This window comes from Cyclopterus lumpus, chromosome 25, assembly GCF_009769545.1.
Source record: "Cyclopterus lumpus isolate fCycLum1 chromosome 25, fCycLum1.pri, whole genome shotgun sequence".
Lineage (NCBI taxonomy): Eukaryota > Metazoa > Chordata > Actinopteri > Perciformes > Cyclopteridae > Cyclopterus > Cyclopterus lumpus.
In genome coordinates, this window is record NC_046990.1 from 6,706,831 (window position 1) to 6,731,609 (window position 24,779).

The 24,779-nt window shown below is 46.8% G+C and overlaps 1 protein-coding gene across 1 annotated transcript in view; it reads left to right on the forward strand.

Moving 5' to 3' along the window:
* The window catches only part of LOC117727940 (vacuolar protein sorting-associated protein 13B-like), a 305,167-nt gene that overhangs the window by 54,457 nt on the left and 225,931 nt on the right, over window positions 1–24,779 (forward strand). The window contains exon 17 of the mRNA XM_034528491.1: window positions 13,827–14,011. Coding sequence (XP_034384382.1) covers window positions 13,827–14,011 — 185 coding nt within the window. The remainder of the gene's footprint in view (window positions 1–13,826; window positions 14,012–24,779) is intronic.

Sequence of the window (24,779 nt, forward strand, 5' to 3'; positions counted from 1 at the left end):
CATGAAGATGACTGCAGCCTTTTGCGGGCAGTGCACCAGAGGGTATTTAAAGTGATGGATGAGCCACTTCTTCAGTGGTCGGTGGGGAAAACAGAAAAACACAGTCATCGGGTAACAACTGCAACAATTTCTCACATGGTTTGAAACACAAGGAGAGGAAAATAATACAACGCTGTCTAAGGAGATGAAAAAACATATTACTATATCCCTGTCCTTTTACCAGACAGGGGGATGACTCATCGGGGATGTCCCCCAAGAGAGGGTAAAAGTTGAAGGGAGGACAAGAAGGGAAAGGAGAGGAGCAAGGCTCCACAGTCTTTTAAACGTTGGAAGTTATCAAAATCCAAAAGAGAACGGGAGAGAACGAGAAAATGGGAAAGTAGACAAACTATGCAAATAAGCATGAGCGTGAGAGAATGGAGAGGAGAGGGTGGAAGATGAGGAGGATGGGGAAAAGTGTGAATGGACTGTCCTGGACAGGAAGACGGATGAAACACAAGCTTGGGAAGAGAATGGATGAAGGAAAGGGGGGAGAAACATTTTAGAGAAGGAGCGATCTCATCGTATGTTTGTACAGTATGGATCCGTGTGTGTCCTCTTTAACTTCGTAGGGCTTTACTTTGCTTTATTGAAAACGTCCACTCGTCATTGTGCTGTTTTGCAGGGCTCATGTAAAGCATGAATGAGAAGTCCGCGTCCCGTCTTCCATCGTGAACAATCTCTCGTCTGCTTGGCGACAAATGAACAGATCTTTTCAGTCTTTGAAATGCAGTAACATAACTTTCTCCATCATTCACTCGGTCACTGTGTGTTCAGTAATCATCATCTGGGAAAGCCCTTGATGCAAGCGCACGCACACACACACACACACACACACACACACACACACACACACACACACACACACACACACGCACACCCACCCTGTGCCCTCTCCCTCACACCTTGCAGTCAAAGTGCCTGTTAAAGCAGGAAACCTGCACTAGCTTGGGAATCCATTTCCCCCCATTAGTTTAGATTTAAACATGTCAAAGACCTGCAGATGGTTTTGACTTCTCCTGACTTCTTCCCCAGGCAAACATTGTATCTACTGTACAGCGGTTAGCTGGCCACAGTGAACCGCAAGGCCCTCATTCCATGCTCTGTGTGTGTGTGTGTGGACCAAACCCGATGCTCTCTGCTCCCAATAATAGACTGCTAGCTGCTTGTTTGATCTGCAGCTACCCCCCCCCCTCCTGTTCAAGCCCTGCCTGCCTCAAATAGTGGATTCAGATGTCAAACGGATGTTATTTTTCTTTCTGACAATAACTAGATGTTTCTCATCTCTTGAGAGACTCCCCCCCCCCCACAACCCCGTGGCTTTTCTCTCAGCCTGGACCAGCCCTTAGAAATAACACTGACAACCTCTTATAGAGTCTCCTCGACACGTTAGGAAAAGTGCTCTGTTATTCTTTGTTTTTGATGAATAGAGTATACCCAGTATGCACCAGGAGTCCTCATATTCTTCTGTTTTGAGGAGGTTATCTGTTAGTCTATCTGGCATTGCGATCATACCTCAGAATAGGTCAACGCGTCAGAAGATTCTACTGCCCTTAACAGGATTATTTCCACTTCATCTCACTTTTCCTCATCCCCAATTTAGATTTAGCTGTATGTTTCCGACACTTTGACAGGTTAGAAGCGCTTCAGTTGCCTGTTTGTTTCACTGTCAGTTCTCTTTCCTGTCCACGATAATGGGACTGGGTGTTTTGTGCAGGGTGAGGAGCTCAGAACCTGCCAGCGTGACTCATATTTGACCCTTGTTTCCATCTAAGCGGGAGGTATGGCCCTGTCTCGCTTCCTGACCCGCGTGTCGCTGCAGTCAAAATCCAATTAACACAACCTGACAGTTTGCTCCCGGGAAGAATGATGACGAGCAGGTTTGAAGTGGAGACGGTGGCGAGAAGAAATGGAAGGGAGAAGTCGAGGGTGCTGAGTGACGACAAGCAATGGTATTAAGTGAATAGTAACAAACACATTTGTTTCCTATTGCGCTGACGTTCTGTTTTGATGTTCTGTGCTGATGTTAGCTACCACAGTTTTGCCTAGTCGTGTCTCTTTGTGTGTGTGTGTGTGTGTGTGTGTGTGTGTATTAGTGGCTGCTGACTTTATTCCATTTGATTACAGTCTGTGGGTCAGTCAGACAGGTCGCCTCCCACAGGTGAGAGCCCAGGCGACACATTGGGTCAGCGTGGAAGCCAAGAGATGCGCTCCGCCAGGTGGTAGCATTTAATTCCCCCACGTATTGATGTTTGTTTTGGGAGTGCTCCTCGGCGCTGATGTAACTCCACAACACCCCCTTTTCCAACATGTTCTGCTCTTCGGATGCAGACACTGAGCAGAGCTCTTCGAGCGTTTGAAGTTCCTAAGGAAATATGAAAGCGCATGAGAGCAGTGTGAGAAAAGGAGCTGTCTCCACTTTCTTTCTCTGTCTCCGGTAGTTTTTGTTATGCAGATCATTGGATCAGCTTTTTCCATTACCAATGTAAAAGGTAGCTTTGGATTTGCCTCCCGCTGGACTCTGCATTAAAAGTAGATGATGACTGACAGGAGAGAAAGATATCTTGGAGTGGGAAAGTGATGTCATGCACACATTTTTGCATCCCTCTCTCCTCCCCCCCCCCTCTCTCTCTCTCACACACACACACACACACACACTGCTACACAAACATGTTTGTCATTGGCATTGCAGACAGGTCATGCTTAAGCAAGCGTAGATGACTGCCAGGTGATCATGGGGGATTTGAAGAGGCTCTGGGCGTCTGTGGAGACCCGGCACGTCTCATGATGAGTTGGCCTGCGCCGCACGCTGCGGCTCATGTTTCCTTCAGTCTCACCACAGAGGCTCCGGCTTCTCACAGTGGGCAGCGAATGGGGCTTTCACTGAGGAAAGTACACCGCCTTGACATCTTCTCCCTGCCAGTCTCGGCTTTTACCGGCCGCGTGTCAAACCTTGAATACTTCCAATTGGACTGAAATGTCTTTGTTTCCTCAAGTTTTTGAGCAAAATTTAATTTTAAGGAAGGGTACTTTGCATATTTTGACCTTCTGGTTCCCCCATGTTGCATTATTTTGAAGAAATGAAAATAATCATCCAAGACAGGAATAGCCAAATCAAGATCTTTCTTCTTTATAGTCAGTTTAAAGTGGTAAGGTTGCCTCAGCTCAGTGATGTTTTAACCTCGTCGCTATGTAGAAATACACTCACAAAGCAACTGAAATGTGTCATTTGGTTGTTTTAACTCTAATAATTATCTAGGCTGACACCCTGTGGCATTGTGTCTAAGCACCACAATGGCTAATATATAACTGAAAGTGGCTGTTGTTAAACAGTAATCTGAGGTGCACTTGATCACTGTCACTAGATCTTAGGTCGAGGTGTGGAGGTACATTCATACAAAAGGCATCAACTGAGATACTGAGAGAGAGCATTTCTAACTTTGATCACCAGAAGAGCTACATACTAAAATTGGCTTTTATCAATCTTTTAAAAAAATGTATACGCCACATGATGCATGCAGTGAAAAGGCTTTTGGGTCCTTCTATTTTCCTATTCATGCACCAACATATTTGCAGCCCCTTTTGGTTTACAATAAGACTAAGAGGAGCGCCAGAGGAAAAGGCTTAGTCAGCAGGACTACGAGTGTCTATTAGCAACAATCCAACCAGCAGCCTTTCCACAAGGAAACAATCAAAACCTACATCTTTTCAATCAATCAATACGAATCAATTACATCATTTATGATCAAATACCCGCAAAGACCTGTGGATGAAAATGGGAAACGTTAATGGTTGAATAAAACTCTTGTAAACAGATATTGTATTTTACTGTTATTGCCGTATACAACAAACAGTATACTTGTTTAGTTTTTTTATGAATATACTCATCTGGATTATGAATTAATTATTTGTCTGTATCAAATATAATCAGTTATAATGTTCCCAAAATGATTTTCCCCAAGATGTTTTTTCATGCACATAAAAACTAACTTTAGCTACACTTTTGTAGTTATTAAGATTAAACATTAAATACATGAGTTAATCTAAAACCAAATCTAAAGACGTTGTTCAGTGACAAGTTTAAAAAAACAATAAAAAAAACCGACACACATTGCAAGGGAGTAGGGATGGTAAACAAAGATTGCTACCTCTGGGTACGCTCCAGTCATTTGGTTAGCAGACAGCCCGAATCCTCCAAAGAGAACTTTCACTCCCAGTGAATCAAAGTGCAGCTGAGAGGCATCAGACTGTGCTTCTCCCTAATGAAAGGCAATGTATGTGGCCGCCAACTTCACAGAGTCTCAACTGGTCCGGCTGTTAAACCTGTTATCCCAGATGAAATCACTAGGGGCGGGGGGGGGGGGAGTTGGGTGGTGTTAGAAGTGCCACCTGCATCGATCTCCCCAAAAACCTCACACCACATAAGGGCCACCTGACGGCGACAGCGCGTGGAGGCGGGGCCCGGGTTCCAGGGCCCACCAAGCCACTCGACAAACCAGCAGCGGCATTCCAGCGTGGCTCGTCGTCTCGCAGGTCATAACTCAGCCACCCGTGGCAGCTTTTATGTGGCGTTTTTTTTTTTTTTTTAGCAGCCCCCGTTCCTTCGCTCGGGCCATTTCTGAACGGGCTAATTTCTCCCAAGCAGGTGCATGTTATAAAGCCAACAAAAAGCCTCGCCACCTTAACTCGCAGAGGTTTCTGAATGGAAAGGTACGCTGGTTCTCCCTTGATATCTAATTATTACGTTGTCAATGGCTACTTTGGTTTTTAGCACTACCTGTAGGTCTATTACTCTGTCTGGACCAGGAGTCTAGACTCTAGATTAGCTCATGTTGTGATTTATGAAGGCTGCTGGAGGCATCTGAGGCACGGGGGCTTCTGGTGTGATTGTAATGCCTCATTACTCCTGTTCATAGTTAGTCATAGCGCGCTGCTCCTGGTCTGTGTCTCCCAGCACAGACAAGCGCAGGAGGACAAAATGCCTTCTGTGTCCTGCAGCGGTGAGGGCGCAGACGTCCAGGTCAAATTTAGCAGATGCACACAAACGAGCGCTCTCCTGGTGACACCATCGGAGCGCGGCTGTTACATTTGTCCACTGGCCATTTTGGCAGGCGACATCGTGAAACAAGCTGAATTGGAATAATCATTTTGGGGGCGATGAAAACTGATTTGGGAGCGGCTGCAGAATGGAAAAGTCGATCATTGTGCTCCGAGTATACATTTATATGACTTATGACGCGGATCTTGTGAATGATGTCACACACACACACACACACACACACACACACACACACACGCGCATTTTCTGCGTCAGCCGTTGTTCACCCTCAAACCGAACTTTGATTAGTGTTGATTTTATAATGAAGTAATCACTCGAATTGCTCATCGAGGTCTGAACCGAGCGGTCTGCGTAGGCAGGGTTACGGTTACCATGAGCTGTAATGGCGGGGGAGTAATTGAATGACCTTAAAATCAGCATGTGGTTGCCGCGGTCATGCTCAGCTCTGAGTTGTGGTTCGGAGGCCGTAAGAGCAGCGGGGGGAACTCATTCAGCCGAAAACAGGGCGACGCATGAACCCCCCCCCCCCCCCCCCCCCGTTTGTGAAGAAACACAGGGGTGTTTTCCAGAAAGAAGAAGAAGAAGAAAAAAAAAAGAAAAGGGTCTCTGAAGGGGATGCGAGCTGCACACGGCAACAAGCAGGCTTTATGTATTAACAGGTGTGTATTAAAAGCTCCGGACTGGCACATGATGTAATATTGTTCCACTTTTCACTCTGAAGCACGGGAGTGCCGAGGATCATGAGCCGCAAAGGTAAAAAAACACCATATTCCGTGGAGCACGGCCTATAAAGTGCGTTGGCCAGCTTTGTGGTTGACATCTGGTGTCGGGACAGTTTTATTTGGTCTCGTGGCCGATGAGATCAATGGACGTATTGAGGAGCCTTATTATTAAAGGAAATGGCATCAGGGAACACGAAGTTTGATTGACGTCTCCGTTCGGATGGAAGCTTCCATCGGCATTCAGATGCTCAGTGCTGCAGAAAAGCCACTCTGGTGTCATTTGGTAGCTTAAATCAACACCGGTTTTAACTCGAAAGTCTATATTTTGGGCTGTAACGTTCTCAAGAGGCAACCATCGCGCAATCCAAGAGTATCTGTTGATCTTTAACTCTACCATGAGATGTATGTACAGGCCAGGGCCAAGATGGTGAATGTCAGAGCAGCTGTAGATGTTTTTGGGTTGACTGAAAGACTCTATTAATGCCCGAGTTAGTCATCTGAGGAACTGAAGCTTGAGGGAGGGAAAACAGTGGGAAGTAGGGAAGGGTAGATGGATTATCAGCTCCGAGTGGATTATCATCTACTGTGGTGTGCATTCCACTGTCCTCTCCTCCCCAACCGGGCCTCGCCGATGCTCCACCGCTTCCCAGATGCGAGGAAGGATCAGTTGGTGTAACGAGACGCAGAGAACGCTGGTGTTACTGTGATTTCCGCCCCCCCCCCCCAAAAAAACAAACACTACGTTTTATTTAACCAGGCTCAGAGAAAGTCTCTTTCCATTTTCTTTAATGACCATCTAATACTCGGGACGGTTTATTGGGATCAGAGTAAAAGACAGCCGGTGCTTCCGTCGACTGCTGCATTTTGTTGCCGCGGCAACGGGACGTACAAAAGTGAAGTGTATATCTGAAAAGCATGAATGCGATATAAAGTCTGCAGTTTCTGGAGAGAGGTCTCCTATCTCTTGTGTGTCCTTATAAGGAGCCGCGTGCCCTCCACAGCTGGACATGTCGGACAGAGGCAGGAAGCCACACGCACACGCGCACACACACACACACACACACACACACACACCGATACGCAGGCCTCTTGATGTGTTTTCCTTTAACGCCTGATGAACCACGTCATTGCCATTTTCTCGTCTTGCGGTCTGCAGCTGTCCGCACAACTTGATTAAAACATTTCTTTTAGTAATCCCTGTGTAATGAAGCCCTCTCCTGAGAATGGATCTCAGTGTGTGTGTGTGTGTGTTGGGGTGGTGTGCACATGTGTGTGTTTTGGGTCAGGGGTGCTCCAGATGGGAGGAAGGGGAGGGCCGTGTGTGTGACAGACAAGAGGGAGAGTGGAGTGTTTCTTTCTATGAAGAGTTTAGGCTGTTCTGGACCGATGATTGAGAAATGCACACATGGAACACCTTTTGACCCGGAGGAACCACAAAGCTCTGAGCGGGGGCCACAAATACAGTCCTGACTCCTACCCAGAGCCAGCACAGGCGTTTAAAGGTTTTCTAAAGGTTAGACAATGGATGTCATTAGGGATTGTGGGTTGGCAGGTCCAACACAATTGTAATCTCTTAATTGCACTGGCGGAATCACAGCGGCAGATCAACACTATGAAAACATTAAGAAACAAAATACAACAAGGTAATATAAAACCTGAAGGTTAAAAAAAAAAAAGGGTTTACTAAGTAGAAGAAAAATGACTTCACGTAGTGTACATGTCGTCAATAACAGATGGCTGCCAGTTACTGTGACGCTGTTTCAGAGCAAGGACAGGTCATTTGTCATTGTTCATGCGTCGTCTCGCTGCGTCCCACAACTATTGCTTTAATACCACATTTTTGGAGAGTCCTTAATTATCGGCGTATTTCTTAGAGCTCGGACCGGATTCATAACTCCCTTGAGGTACAAGTGGTGATGGCCGCCGGGAGTCACGTGTGGCGGCTGCTGAAAGCTTTCTATACGAGAGGCTCAGCAGCAGCTCTGGTTACATTCCCCATCAAGCCAATGATGCAGTCAATGAAACAAATGACTTTATTTGAAATGGCAGAGAAAGAGAAATGAGTTGGATGTGCCATTTTCATTATTATTTCTCCTCCATAATGTTTTTCTGAAAGCTCTTTCCACCCCTTGCTTGGCTCCTCTATGTTAAAATAACATTGTTATTGAAATGCCAGCCATTCAACCCACTTGACACCCAGGTGGTAAAATGCCCCCCCCCATCACCCCCGAGTTGGCCACTTAGGTGTTGTTGTTAAGCGCCAAGTGCTTGTATGATTTATAATGTTCATTTGCGACACACTGTAGTGAGTCTTTTGTAGTAAGATAAAAGCGGAGACTTTGAGAGCTGCCCATAACTCACTCTGGTTATTTTCAAGAGGGGTCAATGACCTTGGCTTGGAGAGATGGGGGGAGGAGGGGGGGGGAATTCTGCAATACTTCAGAAAGAAAAGAAAGAGAAGGCACAAGCTGTCAGTCTTCCCTCCGTTTTCACTCCGATTCCCTCCAAAGAAGCTCTTGCAATTAAAAAACAATGGCAGTGGAACTGTTTGTGTTGGGGGGGGCGTTTGTATTGATAATTAAGGTAGGGTGTGGCGGTGAATGATTCGTAGGAACTCCAGATAACTTATCACCGGTCCCAAGACGGTGGCTCTGTTGTATCTATCAGACAAATATGTCAGCCACGTAACGGATGACATCGCCGTCGCTGCGGACTCGGGATAAGTTAACGACGAGAGAAAGTCGCACATTGATTGACTGCTTTTGTTGACTTTTTTTTGGTTTGGTTTACTGGCCTTTTGGATCTAGCCTACATTATTACGGTTTATTTTTGGTGTTGTGTTCCAGTTCCCGTGAAACATGTTCCCATCGCGGACGGAATCCACCTGCGTCGGGGAATGTCTCTTCCCTGAGGTCCCGCTGACAGACCAGACACCTCGCGCCACATCTCTCGCCGACCTCCTGTCTTTTTGGAAAAGAGTGAGGGGAATTGATTGTCTTTCGGTGGCGTACAGGATATGAGTAATAACAGAAATGAACGCTCTGGAAACTGAGCGCAGGCTCCAAGCTTGTATTCTGGGACGCTGTGTAAACCATTAGAAGCAGCTGCTCTTGGCGATATTCCTTCAAACACGGCAAGACGTTGATCTTAAAGAAGAAAAAAAAAGTGTGCTTCATGCTTGCTTTCTCAGTAGTGTCAGAACATCTGCACCAATGCCCAACATACCCAGGTTTTTTAACACGTTACTGAACATCGAAATGCGCACACACTCACCTAATTGTCTTTACAGACACCCCAACCAGCCGCCTTTTAATCAGGCTGCATTTAATTTTGTCTGTTAAAGTACAAAGCAGCAACCTACCGGTGCTGCTACCCCTCAGTTTGCTTTGGAGCTTTTCCAAATAGCTTTTTTTTAATGAGACTCCCCATGTTAGCTATTATTATTTTACCTGCAGAATAACATATGACCTGCAAGTTTGCGGTCTCTAACCTTCTCTCGGCCTGTGCTCGCTCCCCCCCCCCTCGTTCCTGCTCGTGTTTTCTGGAAGGTTTGATTATTATTTTCTCCCTTTTTGCTGGGTTTGCAGAACAAGCGTCCTACCACTAATAGATGCAACCTTTTCAGAGTTTGGTATTGGCAGCTAGTTTTTTTTGTAAGTGTTCAAGTTAGAGGCAGTTAGAGCGCCCCCCCCCCCCCACCACCACCGTAAGCCGGGGCCTCATTACTGCAGCTGAGCGTGCTCTGGCTGAACAACCTGCTGTTATTGGACTGCACGTATGCGTGCGCAGGTGTGTACACACTTGTGCTTGTGTGACAGCATGTGTGTTGGCATGCGTTGCGTGTTGGCAAACGCTAATGCATGTGTATCTTGTACAGGTATGTGCATTTTTGTGGTTGTGTGTCTGTGTGCATTTAATATGCTTGTGGTGTGTGGCCTCAAGCCCCAGCTGTGTTTGTCTAAATATAGCCGTGACCACAGTTGGACCAGACCAGGAAGCTGATTAGCCTGAGAACCAATGGTCCAAATGGATCTCAGCTATTAGCATGTGATTCCCCAGAGGCTGTTTAAATGCCAGGTACAGCAACCCGGTGCAAGATGGCTCTGACCCTTGTTCGGAGCTAACGACAAAAGATTCCGTATTGATGTATCGATATCGGATCTCTTGCCAAGTTTCTGGTGCACACGTTTTTTTTATTTGAATAATAAATAACAATTAAGTCAATTCATTTCTATGTAGTTATCCGTTATATTTAGTTTTACAAAGTTAGGAACGCAATGTTTAGCTTCAATCCTGATGTTTCCGTCCACATTACAGGATGATCCCAGTCACTTCCCCCACACTGGGACATGCAGCTTGTCAATCAAACACTGGTATCGGGGTCGAAACTCGGTATCAGGTCCGAGGTGGATTCGGTGCATCCCACGTATGTAGCCAGGGTCCTCTTTTAGGTTCCACTCATTCATTTTGATGACTAAAAATAATTTGCCGTCCCTGCTCTATGTCCAAATTTGAGCATGAACACAGAGGAAACGTTTGAGGCAGAGAGCTCCACAGCTGGCGCCAGTGCGAGCCCGGTCCAGTTCTTCGTCACTCAGTCACGGCACCAACGAAGGACAGGTGGGGGAAATGAGGCTTAATGTTGAGAAAAGCATATTTCACTGACTGAAATTAAAACACCTCATTTTTCATAGCTCCTGACTAATTTGGATTTCCTTTTTAACATATTCCTGGTGGCCTCTGTGTTTTCATACAAAAACACCTTATTGACTCAAAGGACTACCCTGAGGTCACAAACTGCCTATTCAATGAGGCACGAAAGTTCAAGCCAGGGACCTGATTTCTTAAATTATGACTCACGATCCAAATTGGGTTATGGGCCCACTTCTGGTGGGTCCTCACGATATAAGAGTGGAAGTATGCTTTAATGAGCTTTGCTCCCCAAGCTACGGACTTTGTTTCCAACATGGATACTCTACTGATCCGGTGTTTATTTCACCCTCTAAGATACATGTTTCAGTGGAGTTGTTTGTTGTTGCTGCTGCAGGTATAAGTACTTACATTTTTACCTCTTGGGAGACTTTTTGTTCCCCCCAGAGCCTTTGTGGTAACAGTGGAAGAGCCGGCTGCCAGAAAGCTGTTTACCATGTTGCAGCAAGAAACACTGTCTGTGCCAGCTACTTAATGAAATCCGATGAGTGTCTGGCTGTCCTCACATCCCGCATTCCCAAAACACCCTAATGAGAGTTTCTGCTTCTCATTTAGCTCTGAAGATCCAAGTCGCTGTACGCAAGCAGTTGGGCACAATATAATAAAAACAGGTGCACAATTAAAGTTTTTAGACGACCGCATGCACATGACAGCTCCCCCGAAACGCCATAAACACTGGAATAAGCCAACAAACTTTCATCCCTTGCCAGTCCTCTCATTGAAGTGGCTTTGCAGGCACATTTGCTCTGCATGTGGGGGACATTGTTGTTGCCGGAGTCGCCTTCGCTTTCTTTTGTTCCGCGGCAATATGTGCTACACGTACGCGCACACACACACACACACACACACACACACACACGCACACGCACGCACGCACGCGCGCGCGCGGCCACACAGTCACACGCACACACACACACACACTCACACGGTCACACGCTCACATGGACACTCACACGCACACATACACGCTCACACACACATGCTCACACTCTCCCATACACACATGCTCACATGGACACTCACACGCGCATACACAAACACGCTCACCCGCATACACAAACACACACATACGCTCACGCGCGCACACAGTGACACGCTCACACACACACGCACGCACACACACACACGCTCACACACACAAGCTCACACACTCCCATACACACATGCTCACATGGACACACTCACATTCTCACACGCACACACGCATACACAAACATGCTCACCCGCATACACACACACACACACACATATACGCTCACACGCACACACAGTGACACGCTCACACACACACGATGACACACTCACACGGTCTCATGCTCACACGGTCACACTCACACGCGGTGACATGCACACACAGTGACACGCATACTCGGTGACACGCACACACAGTGACATACACGCACTCACACGGTCACACTTACACACACGCGCTCACACGGTCACACATACACACACGCGCTCACACAGTCACATGCAGTCACACGCACACACGGTGTCACACACACACGCTCACACACACTAATAGTGGGTGAGGCATGACATGGCATTGTTCACCGGTGTGCCAAACGCACCACCTGTTTCCAGGGAATACAAAAAACAAAACAACTTCAAAAGTTCACAGGTTTGGGACTTTCTATCAGCCTTTGTTTTCCATACGTCCTTCTTTTAAAGCTCTCTCATGCCACCACCCCCCCCCCCCACACACTCTGAGACAGCAGGCAGTTAAGAACTCTGGGGCCCTGCCTTACAGCTCGTGTCACCCCGCAGAACCACCCAGGAGCAGTGAATAAAAGGGAAAGATAAAGACACACGGAGGGCCGGAGAGAGGGAGGGAAGCTGAGGAGTTAAACGATCCCCTGCGATACAAAACCCACGCTCTGAATTGGGGACCAGACCGACAAAGGACGTGTGATCAGATGAACGCTGGCGCTTGTTCCTGAAGCGCCGCTGGGATTAGTCACGGTTGTATTTGTTTCACCTGAAAGCTCGGCGTCGCCCTTTTGCTTCCATTACTATATTCAATTCAATGTATTTTGTATTGCTCAAATTCACAAATGACAAATTTGTCTCAGAGGGCTTTACAAAATGTACACATAGGAAATCCTTGGTCACAGAACATCACAGTCTATATATATACTATATCATATGCACACACACACAGACAAACTTAGAAATGTCAGTCCTTGAAAACACCAGTTGAAGAACCTCTCTGAACAGAAGAGAGGAGTGGAACCAAACTTGTTTTGCAGTGTTTGGTTCAGGCTCCCCGGGTGTTGTTCCTGTGAACAGAGGGACGCAGAAGGAGGGAGGGACAGACAGAGAGAGAGATGAGAAGGATACAGATCGGTAGTCATGACGATGAGAAGTGCTCTATCACTCTCGATGCCACACCTTGGTGTGTGTGGGGTTAGGGGGGGTAGGGGGTGAATCCCTTCCTTCTTTCGTTTCTCATGTCACGGACAGGATCTCAAGAACCGAGGAGCCATGACTTCACAGCATCGATAGGAAAAGAGCCCCGGAGACCCGATGCAGGGATTTTTAGTGTGTGTGTGTGTGTGTGTGTGTGTGTGTGTGTGTGTGTGTATGTATTGACTGTGTGTGTGTGTGTGTGTGTCAGATGATAAATGAGAGCATGGTCCACTGAGGTTGTGATGGACAGGGGCCTGGAGGACTCCATCCGACTGTGCTGTTACCTCATCCCCCTGAACGCTCAACTCATCAGTTTGTCACACACACACACACACACACACACACACACACACACACACACACACACACACACACACACACACACACACACACAGACTCTCTCCCTCCACACTCTTGGAGACAGATGAAATGTTAAATGCGTAGAGATTCTTTTTCGGGCTCGGGTTTCTGGGCTGCACATCCCTTCACATAAATCATCATCACAGTTTTTGACGGAGGGGAGAGAGAGAGGGGTCGGCGCGGCAAAGAGGCAAACTGAGTCCTACCTGCCAAGTGAGTAAGGAAAGCTTGGCTCGCTCTCGGTACTTGTTCAACTTGCTGTACCTATTTGGCCCCTCGTGCTATCAATGAGCTGTTTTATCTTGATGTGACATTGGTGGATTCATGGAAGTCATGAACCATTCGTTTCCACCGGAGTCCATTTCATTAAGTGTATTCTGGCACTTCAGTGCGAATCTCCTTTCTTTAATTCATTGTCGTCCCCATGTCCTGACTTTCTCTCTCTCTCTCTCTCTCTCTCTCTGTGTCTCTTTTTCTACCCCTCATCTAACACTGTCTTTCTTCCTCTAAATGTCCCCCTCTCGCAGGAGCAAAAGGTCTTCCGTCCCTACCACAGAGTGCATTTTTGAGCTCCCCCACTTCGTCGTCCAGGCCACGAGGGCCCAGACGCTTCTGCTCCAGGCGATCTGTCAGAGCTGGACCCACAGCGTGGTCAACGGAGCCCCGTCGACCCTCAGCGAAAGCCTGCTCCGCGAGGTGTACAAAGCTCCAGGTAAACAGCGTTCGACCTCAACTTGGCTTGGAGCCAGCGTGACCTGTTACTTGTCCCCTTATCTGCATGTGATTCACTTGGAGGTAGTTGGGGAAATCTGTGCGATGATGAGTCCATTTTGATATTTTGACATGTGTGAGTGACCCTTCCAGCCGTGCTGTGCGGTCGCCATCCAACAAGACTGATTCGGTGTGTGAAGAGGAAGGGAGCAGATGTATCATGGAGGCTGGGTCTTTTTTTCTTTCTTTTTTTCAGTGCATGCTTTTTAAAAAAAAAATGTTTATTGCTTTGCATAACAATGGGCTTGTTGTGTTTTTCCCAGTTGCACTTGTGATTGCAATAAACATTCTGCAACGGCAACTTGGCAATGTGAAAGAAAAAATACAAACGCAGAAAATTAATGCCGCCTTTAGCGGCTCATTCTGTATTCCTCTCCCGACCAGACAAGCCACGTCACTTTGTTCGTCTGGTCTCTTTTAAGCCATTGGGTTAGAAGTTAATGCGTTCATCATTGTAGTTTCATGAAGTACATTTACTGTCCTTTGTTTGTTTAGTCCTCCATAAAGTCAAGCTTGTTTCTCTGTACCACCAAAGTGTCAAGAGCAATATATGGAACCGGCTTGAGCTTAAAAGGATTTGACTCGCTCATGAAAAATGTTTTACACTTCTTTTTCATGTGCCAGACATCATTTGACCCAAACCAAGTCAACTTGATAGGAGCTAGTTAGCTATGGGAAAATTGGCCGCAGACTCAATACCAGGAACGCAAGCACATAACCAAAACTGTAGGTCTCCTGTGCCCAGTGTGGGGTAGTGGAGCTGCAGCCAAGGGGCTGCTCAGTCTGAAATGGGTTTCACGCTTCGTGTCACCTCGGAGGCCTTAATGGTCAAAAGATACATGTTGCCCCTTGTTAATGAAAGGGAGGGGAGCCTGAATTCCATAAAACAGTAGCGTTTCTCATGACGGTAGCATCTGGACAGTCCTCAGGAGGGCCAGGGATTTTCCAACTCATTAGGATCATGTTGTTTGGTATGCCGTCAACATTCTCTCTCGGGCCGAGCCGGCCAAGCTACCTTTTTTTTTCACCGTTGCGCGGACGCCAAAAAAATGTATGAAACCGGTCTCCCGTGGAGTGAAGTCAAATATTCCTCTCCCCCTCACTCTTGCCTCGCTCTTGGAACGCGGCTCGAATAGAAACGCGGAGAAACATTTGCACATCTGGTCTGCGTGCTGGCAGGTTAGAAAAAAAAAAAAAAAGAGCAGCGCAGGAGAAAGAAGAAAAAAAAAAAGAGTTTGGGTTTCGCAGGCAAGAGAGTGAAGGGGGGGCGGGGGGGGGGGGGAATAGGTGATGTGTTGTGTAAGTATATGTTTTGCGGGGGGAAAACCTTCTGCAATAATTCCTACGATATAACCAGAGATGTCTGGTGGCGTATCTGCTTTTGAAATTTGCGGTGACACTCATGGGCCTTAAAGAAGATGTTAGCTGTCCCGATCCCTCTCAATCTCCGGGACCGTGACAGCTTGAGTGCTCGGAGGAGAAAAAGGAAAATGAGGAAACGTGAGATGAGGAGCAGAGGTAGCGGAGTGAGCTGTTGTGAAAACTGTGCTCTTCCCGTGCACCCGGTAAAGCCTCGCTGCACAGCTCCGGCTCCTGTGGGCCGCACTCTGTGGGGTCACGATGGGCGTTTGTTTGTCAACAAACAAAGCAACAGGCAGAAAACAGGCAGGCAGTTCTAGTTACTTTTACATCCTTGAAACCTACCAAATGACGGACACAGGGGACTGCGCTGTTACAAAGCAGACCACTTACTTCCATACGGTAAAAAAAAAGAACAAAATGGCTGCAATCTTAGCGTTGGCGGATTCAGATCTAGATCCAGATTTAAGTCCTGCGGTCGTTTGTTTGTTCTTGTATCACCCGACCAGCAGTCATCAGGACACACACACACACACACACACACACACACACACACACACACTGAGGCCAAACACCCAACATGGCATACTAAAGCTGTTCACTTCCATGTGCCTTTTTTTTTTTTTCTTCTTCTTCTTTTTTTTTCTTCATTCTTTTAGGAATTTCTCCTCCCTCGTAGCCGTTTGATGTCACAAGGTTTTGCAATAGTGGAAGGTGTTTCATATCGAGGTCTAGCTGATAACACAGATGGTCAGTGTCCTTCGCGGGGGAGCCGTTTCGGGTATAAGATTTCATTCCCTGTCCAAAAGGAAATTCCGCGATTCAGCATGGAAGGAGGGTGGGGGGGTGGACTCAACAGCGTTTCGGTTTTAATCTCAAGGTACTGACAGGCCGTAAAAAGGTTCTTCAAAGTAATTGGTGGACTCCGATTAAAAGCAACAGTCAAGAGACTTAAAATCATTGCGGCCGACTGGAACACGTCCACCAGGACTTGTAGGACTTGGGGGAGTCGCTGCGCTTGCTCGGCGGCTTGCTGACCGAGCTTGTGCAGCGAATGCCCGCGTGGGAAGATGTTCGTGAAGGCAGAACAACTCGGTTTTGTCACACAACAGTCCGTAGGATGGCGTTGATTTCCCACGCTCCCGTCTAGTGAGTCTTCCTGCGGTGACGCATCATTCCAGCAATCTCCCCTCTTTTGCATGCCGGTGAAGCTGGTGTTGTGTTTTATTGGCGAGCTCCGCCTGCGTCGTACTTCAATGTGTCTGCTGGGACTCGATGTCTCGTAAAGAAGGTTTCGTCATATGCGTTTGATTTCAAATCAAAGCAGTTTATAGAGGGTTTGATTTAGATGTCGTTTTGTATTTATTTGTCATTATTATCTCCCCAAGATCGTGGTACATTTTGTAAACAGAAAACAATAATAAGGCAACTTTAATGAAATCTTCTCAGTAAAGAAGTACAAATGAACACGGCTTACATGTTGTACTACTTTATCCTCTGCAATGCCGTCATCATTTCAGGTTTAAACATTAAAAAGAAGCGTTATTTTGTCGTATTAGTGTTTTTGCTTCTCCTTACTAAAACCTGCTCTTTCTTTCTCTTTAATGTTTTACTCTAGTCCTTTCTCTCCATCTTTTCTGAGCAATTACATTCCACCAACTTTTTATTTCCCCTCCTTTGACTGCGTAGACATTTCTTTTCCGTTTCTCCTCTCCTCCTGCGTGCTCCCTTTTGTTTATTCTTCCCAGGATGCTTTTTGTGGTTTCTCAGCAGCAGCAGTGGTAATAGCAGTAGAGAGGTGCCTGTAATTCCTGCCCTTCCATCGCTCCCAGCCACTGCTAACCTCAGATCCAGCAACACACACTGACCACAGTGACCTCCCACGCTCCCGGTCCGCATGCACTCGCGTGTGAGTGTACGCGGTGTGTAGCGAGGCTAATGTCGCTGCAGTGCATTACATTAGCCCAGAATCTTGTAGAAAACAGGTCAAACTATGCATATGAATGCCTTTATTCTAAAACAATGCATGAGAAATGCAGAGTGTTACGTATGCTTGACACCAGGCCGGGATGCTCTACACACTCATTATAAAAGTTGCCTGTCCGTTCCTTTCAAACGCAGCCAGTGGCAGAAGTGCTTCATAGCACTAGTCCCCGCTTGCAATATTTGTGGCGGAGCAATATTGATTGTTTTTATATCACGGGCATCCTCCACACGGACTACATAATGACAGAGTGACTACATAATGATAGGTCAAATCTGTGTTGGGTCTGTTAGCCATGTCAGAGTGACAGCTACAGTATGCACCAGGCAAAAAGGAGGTGGAGTAGAAAGTCAGCCCAGTGCTATTAACTTTCTACACTCCACGCTTTTCCCCTGCAGAGCAGTGAGTCTTGATCCATGCACTTCCCTGTTTTAGTGTCTTGCGAAAGGCTCGCGTTTTGAAACACAAAAGATCAAGGTCATTTAAACGAGCATAACATTGGCATTTCCACCACTGATGGATTCCGCTTTAATGCAGCGACCACAGCTGCTTTCCTGGCTACAGAGCTCCGCGGTGGTCTGTTGTAGGACAAGAGGAGGGGCAGGGGGGGGTAGTAGTAGAAGTTGGTTGGTGGTGGTCACCAGACGTGCTCTAGATGATTGCTGGGTGATATACGAGCTGTGACATAACTTCAGCGTGACAGATATAGGAGGGGGAGGGGTGGTGGTGGTGGGGGGGGGGGGCAACAGAGGAAGAGAGAGAGTGAACAATATAATGAGCAAAATGAAAAATGAAAGTCGGAGGGAAAACGAGGGTTGAAGGGAAAAGAGTGACAGGGAGAAAATAAAGCGATTGAGAGCGAGGGCTGGACCTCAGTGCCCTGACACTGGCCATTGGTTTTCTTCATTAAACCCAGCTTTTTGCACCTAATTGAGTGTCCGGTTGGACATGCACACACGCATGCATCGAGAGATGCGCATATGCACAGATGCATGGCCATCTCCATCTTTAGCGAGTCCCATCTGTGCTCCTGAACTCGCGGCGTACGATTCCATTTATCGCGACCGGAGGCATGTTGATGATCATATTCATGCTCTCACTCCGTATCATTATTATGAGGGGGATGGGACGGCCGGGAGGAGAGGGGTTGGGGGGAAAACAGGCCGCTCGAGGTTGCGTCAAGGAGAATTATTTAAATGTTTATTTTTTTTTCCTTCACACTGATATTTCCCATCGCTTGGAAACAAAACGCGGCCTCCTAGAAGGCCATGTCAACAACAGTCCCTATGAAAAAAGAAGCTGCTCCTGTCATGGCCGGCGGTTCACATCCTTGTGATCTCCGACGCCCCCCCCCGCCCCCCTAAGTCGGTAATAGCTCTTTGTTATTGTAGGGGGAAAAGTGTCAATTTTCATATCGCTCTGTCATCTCCGTAAACTAATCCCCGGTATGCGTTGTCTGGTCCCAGAACGTACCCGTCTGTCTCTCCTCCTCTCTCTGCCCACAATGCAGCTGGTAGCTGGTAGCAGAGTCCTGCAGCTTTGCCCTGTCATATACGGGGGCCTGTACACTTAGCTCATGGAGATTGTTTTGCTAGTCCTTTTTCATTGTTCCACAATGAAAGCGAAAGAAGGACGGAGTTTTTTTGTGTGTGCCCCCCCCACCCCCCCACCCGCCCACTCGCTCTGCGGTTGTCACAAATGTCAGTAAGGAGATGGGAAGCCTAATGAAAACCCTGAGATGTCTGTTTCAGCATGCCCCCGCCCCCCCCTCACTCAAGTCCCCGTGCTTCTTTGAAGAGGTAACTTATTGGTTTCGAGGAGACATTTTTGCCTGTCTACTTGTCTGCTTCACGGATTGACATCGGGGCAGGAAGAAAGCAGGGAGGGAGAACGGCAAGAGAGTCTGTGGACGCAACCTTATTTCTGACATTAAAAACACATTGTGTCAGCATCAGAGACGCGATAAATAAATCTCGGTTGGGAACATGAGACGGTTCTTGTCAATGAAAACTTCAATGAGCCACAGACGGCCCTCGCTCCACTCCTGGCAGATTTGCGATGATGTTTTAAGTCGATCCAGACACGGCCCTTCCTCCTTTTTCCTTTTGTCTTCCCGAAAAAAAAAAAAACTCTCTGCTCTTTCTCCGTCGCTCGCTTCGGTCCCGAGCTAACGAGAGAGGCCAAAGCGAAACAGGAGTGACTTGGGTTTTGGGTCGTCCCACAATTGGACATCAGATTACAGCGATATTTCGGTCTTTTAATTGGACGAGAGGAACAGAAAAGGCCTCAGGTCTGCACCTCTATTAATAAACATCTCAAGTTCATTTTCGCCAAACAAGCACACACACACACACACGTACACACACACACACACGTACACACACACATATATATATATATATATATATATATATATATATATATATACAGTGTTTTTACAGTGTTTTCTCCCCCCCGTTTGTTTAAAAATAGTAGCCCACTTTTCTGTCACGGGAATAAGATGGGATTCCACTCATGATGGAGGATCCCATTGCAGGATCTGGAAGCCTGGAGTTCGGCTATAGTTTAAATTTCTGCTCCCCTATCGGAGTCATTGATGGTTTCTCAGAACGCTCCACTTACCACTAAATCCAATATGCCATTGGCACTACGGTTACAGCACTTCCATTGGCGGTTGATCTCAAAGATCTACAGTGCTTTTTAGAAACCTGGAGGACCATTGTAGTCGAGTGGGGCGGATTAGCTGGCCGAGTTTGGGTAGAACAGGTTTAAATTAATTTAGAGCTGGAGCACCTTTTGGGCTTCTCTCCTCCAGCTTCAAGCACAGAGCTGGTGGTCAACAGGAAAGAGGCCGAAACCCCCTCTGGAGACCCAGACATGTCCAAAGAATGCTCCTAAAACCGATAAATCTCTTAAATGCTTAATTTGTAATAAGCCCCGATTCGGAATATTCAAAAGGAATAGGATTTTTACATGAGCCACGTCAAAGTCAGAATTTTGTCATATTCAAAATAAAAATGGAATATGAGTGTGCATGTAAACAGTCAATGTGTCATCAATAGATGTACAGTTATAGTCTGGTATTCATAATTGTATTGTATATTATAGGGATGGCTTTGCATTTATGCATTTTACAGATATTAGGAGGTTATCATTTTTTATTTTTTTTTTCATACCGAATTACTTAATGGTGTAAAGAGTGAGGGATAAGGACTGGTTTATATATTGCATAGAGTATATGATAAATAAGTGAAAGAACAGCTTATTTGACAAGTTATGAAATGGCTTAACAACACGTTTAAGAAGTCCACGTATGCACAAAGCAGTGAGCGTAACTGTGACATAAAACAAAATGCTCAGTGGAATGGGCTTTAAAGCACCCACAGCAGAGGACCCAAATAAATGTGTTTGTATTTATGTCATCTGATCATATCTGCAGCGCTCGGCTCCCCGCCGTGTGCCAAGCGTCCCCATCTAAGGGTGCCGACCGAGCACATAGCTCCGCGGCGCCAGGCCATAACTTTCCACGGCAGCAACCGAAGAAGTAAAGAATGAAACGCGTCTTGGCTACCGCCCACACACAGACACAGGTCTGCCCCTGCGAAGACGGTGGAACATTGATACACAAGAGCTCTCTCTACCTTTTGATTTCTCTTTTAATGCAGTTAACTCTTGAGAAAAGAGAGTGAGCACGCGCGCTGTGTGTGTGTGTGTGTGTGTGTGTGTGTGTGTGTGTGTGGTGTGTGTGTGTGTGTGTGTGTGTGTGTGTGTGTGTGTGTGTGTGTGTGTGTGTGTGTGTGTGTGTGTGTGTGTGTGTGTGTGTGTGTGTGTGTGTGTGCGTGCGTGCGTGCGTGTGTGTGTGCAGTCACAGAGTCAGCGAGAGGGAGAGCAGTAATCCAGAGTTACGTTTCGGTGACGGAGGGGCTGGTTTTAGTGTCATTAGCTGCGGTCTGTCGTTTCGAGCATCTCTCTCTCTCTCTCTCTCTCTCTCTCTCGCGGTGGAACCACACTGGCATTCCACCCTGGCTGCGACTTCAAAGTCAGAATGCCCCCGTTTCTTGCGCTAACCAAATTTGTCAGGGCAGCATTAGGAATCTGGGAGATTGAGAGGCAGGCCCTCTCATCCAGAACTGTGTTTTAATGGCCTATCTCACCGCTGACTAATCATCTCTCTTACAAGTGGCAAACGCGGGAATCCTCCATGTCACAGCACATGTTTCTCTATCACACCCCACACATCTGCCCCCCCCCCCCTGTTTCGCTCTTACTCTCTCATCGTTCTCACTTCTTCTAAAACTCTTTCACTCGGTTTAGCTCTGCAGCCACCCCCCACCCCCACCTACCCCGTCTCTCCCGATCCCCACCGCCTGGGCCCATTAGTGTTGGCCAAATTGCTTCCGCATGAAGACTCCTTAATTGTGGTAATTCGGTGGCAGAGAGAACCAAGGGTTTGAATGTGCGGAGAACATGTGTCACTGCTTTAGTGGGCAGACGGAAAGGCAGGCAGCACCTGGAGGGGATGGTAATCATGGAAATTAGACCCCCAGCCTCCGCTGCCACCAGCACTTACACCCCATCACTGTCTTAATACCACCACCACCACTGTAACAGGCAGCATACCCCACCACTCTAACCTCTACCCTGTGTGTGTGTGTGTGTGCGTCTGTGTGTGTGTTTATTTTCAAACACTTGTTTTTGTCGTGAGAACTTTCACACGGGCTGCACATTTTTAACGTGGCGGAAAGGCGGCGTCATCTTGTTGCGTAATGAGCTAAATTCAAGCTAAAAAAAAAAATGAAAAGTGCGATATGAAGGTGTATCAACCAACTGAGCGCGGGAACGGAGCGATTCGAAAAGTACACGATGGTGTGTAACGACAGGGAGGCTCAGTAGAACCGAGCCACAGCAAACATGAATAGCCTTCCTTTTAAATGCACTAATAGTGAATCGGGAGTTATTTTCCTGCGAGGAAGGCGGGGTTAAAGAGAAGGCTCATGGCTACGGCAGAGCAACGATAAATCGGGGGTATCTTTATCAGAATTACTCAGAAGTTACTCTTTTTTTTTCTTTTTTCTTCATGCACCGCTAAGCAGCTTGCATAAGAATAATCGGGGCCCTGCCTCCAATGCTGTGGCCACTTCTCTTGATACGCGGTGTGTATCCGATCCACTTCTACCTTTTCGTATCATTCACAATAAAAGACGTAGACACACACACACCGGTAATCAGATTGCACTCAGAGCATTTCCTTAAGAGGAAACTCAATAAGATAGTTTACAGTAGCTTCGGCTTGTAGAACACTTGACCTCAGACAGACTGCCAGACGCGGCTCTGAGGTCAACAAGATCCCGGTAGTCGGTCCTCCGCCTGTAAACCCATTCAAACCTTTCATTGAAAAAGTGCTGCAACTGTTGCAAATTTGCATCGCTGCCGGGATTAGTTATTTTGATTTGAAACATTCATTAAACATCTCTCCTCTGTGTCTGTTGCTGTAGAATAATTGGCTGATGGAGGTTTTCTGCGTACTATACTATTTATACCAAACTGTGGCAGCGGGGCTCCGTGTGAGCTTGTTACGCTTTATTTAGCAACGGTAGCTAGCTATCGCTGCTCATGCACTGCCCAGTTCCTCTTCCATTTATTGACAAAAAAACGCCATTTGAAAAAGAAGATTGCTGCTACCTGAAATATAAAATGCATCGCCGCCTTGTGTGTGCAGTTTTCCCTGCTCACACCATTAAGTTTAAGGCCATCGGATTGACTGCAACGGCTTTCATTTATTGACCCGAGGCGGATTTTTTTTTTTTTGACAGTTGCTGATAGAAAGTAGCAATTTTTTGTTTCCGTGAAAAAAATGTCACAAAGTCTCCCCCACCCATACGAATCCTCTTCTGGCGGTGTGTCAATGAGATCTTGCGTCTCCCCTGCAGACCCGTGTTCACCCGCTCTCGTCTCAGATTTAACTGCGGGACCAAAACCCCACTACTGGTTCACCTTGTCTGCTTTCCTGTCCCGCTTCTCTCGGGCATGTGTCTGTATTTTTTTTTCGATGTGTGTCAGTGCTGGGCCACGGCGCCAGCAGACCTCCTGCCTCCTACTTACTTGCTTCTACTTCAGCCCTTCCTGACTTAGGAGAGACAGTTATTGTTTCTGCATCAGCACTTAATGGCTCAGCTGGCTGCTTTTGGGTCTACCCAACTTGTCCATGTCTACCTCCCTTTCTGTCAGCCCCCCCCCTGCGCCTAGCTGCCGTGGGCCCGTTGCCAGACTTGGAGCTTTTAGCACTTTAGGTTCTCTTTTCTTTCCCTGTCTGTCTTTGTCTCACTACTTGTCCATTAGGGCTTGGCGATAGTGTACATCCTCTTGTCAGCTGATCGTCATTGCATATAAAACGGATCCCTAAGGCATTAATACGTGCCGGGGGTCCGCTCGCCTGGTAAAGCAGGGGAACTCTTCACTCTTGACTCTAATGTGACGAAGTGGAGACGAGGTGTTGTACCTTGAGTGAGAACACATGGTTTAATAGCTGATTCAGACACATGCTGCACCTTCTTATCTTTCTATCTTTAGTATTAAAGACAGTTAAAGGTTTTGCATCAGCTTGTTGTCTAAAAAGTTTAAGAACACGCATTTTAAAAAACCTCTTTCCACACAGGAAGGAGGGACTTCGTCCTTCGCCCTTCCTCATCTTGCAATATTTCAGTATTCTCATCCCACGTACCCTCCTACAACGGTACAAGTAACTCCTCATTGTTCGTGCATTTCTCTTACAAAGCCCAGCAAAACTACACTACGCAAGTTATGTGACAAAAGAAATCAACGTTGACTTCTCGTTGGGAACGAACAGCGGTTGTTGGACACCGTGTGAGCTTTTGCTTTCGTGATACTTCCTGAGCATCTCATGCAGGTGTCCTGGCTTAATTGATTCAACATAACAACATTAAAAAAACATTTTATTTCCAATTTCCAGAGCATTAGAAGTGAAACTTACTGAGTATTTCTGAGTCATTCTAATCAACAAGGCCGACACCAACACAGTGTGTCCTGTTTTTTTAAAGGGTCTGGTCTGGCGTTACTGGGCAGACAGCTTTCCCATACCATTCCTCAAAGCAGTGAGAGTAGGACATGTTGGAATGTGTAAAACATGGCGAGTCTGCAGATGTCACACACACACCGAGACATGTGCACGCCGACTATTGAGGTATGCAGAGAGCAAAAAAAAGGCAGCTCTCACATCCCATATTGCCCCATCCATGTGTGCTTCTCTCTTTTTTAAAAATCGGTTCCGTCTTTCTTTTCCTTTCTGTCCCCTCAGTACTTCTTCACTGACTTTCCATCACCTCCTTCTATTTTCCACACTCGTTCA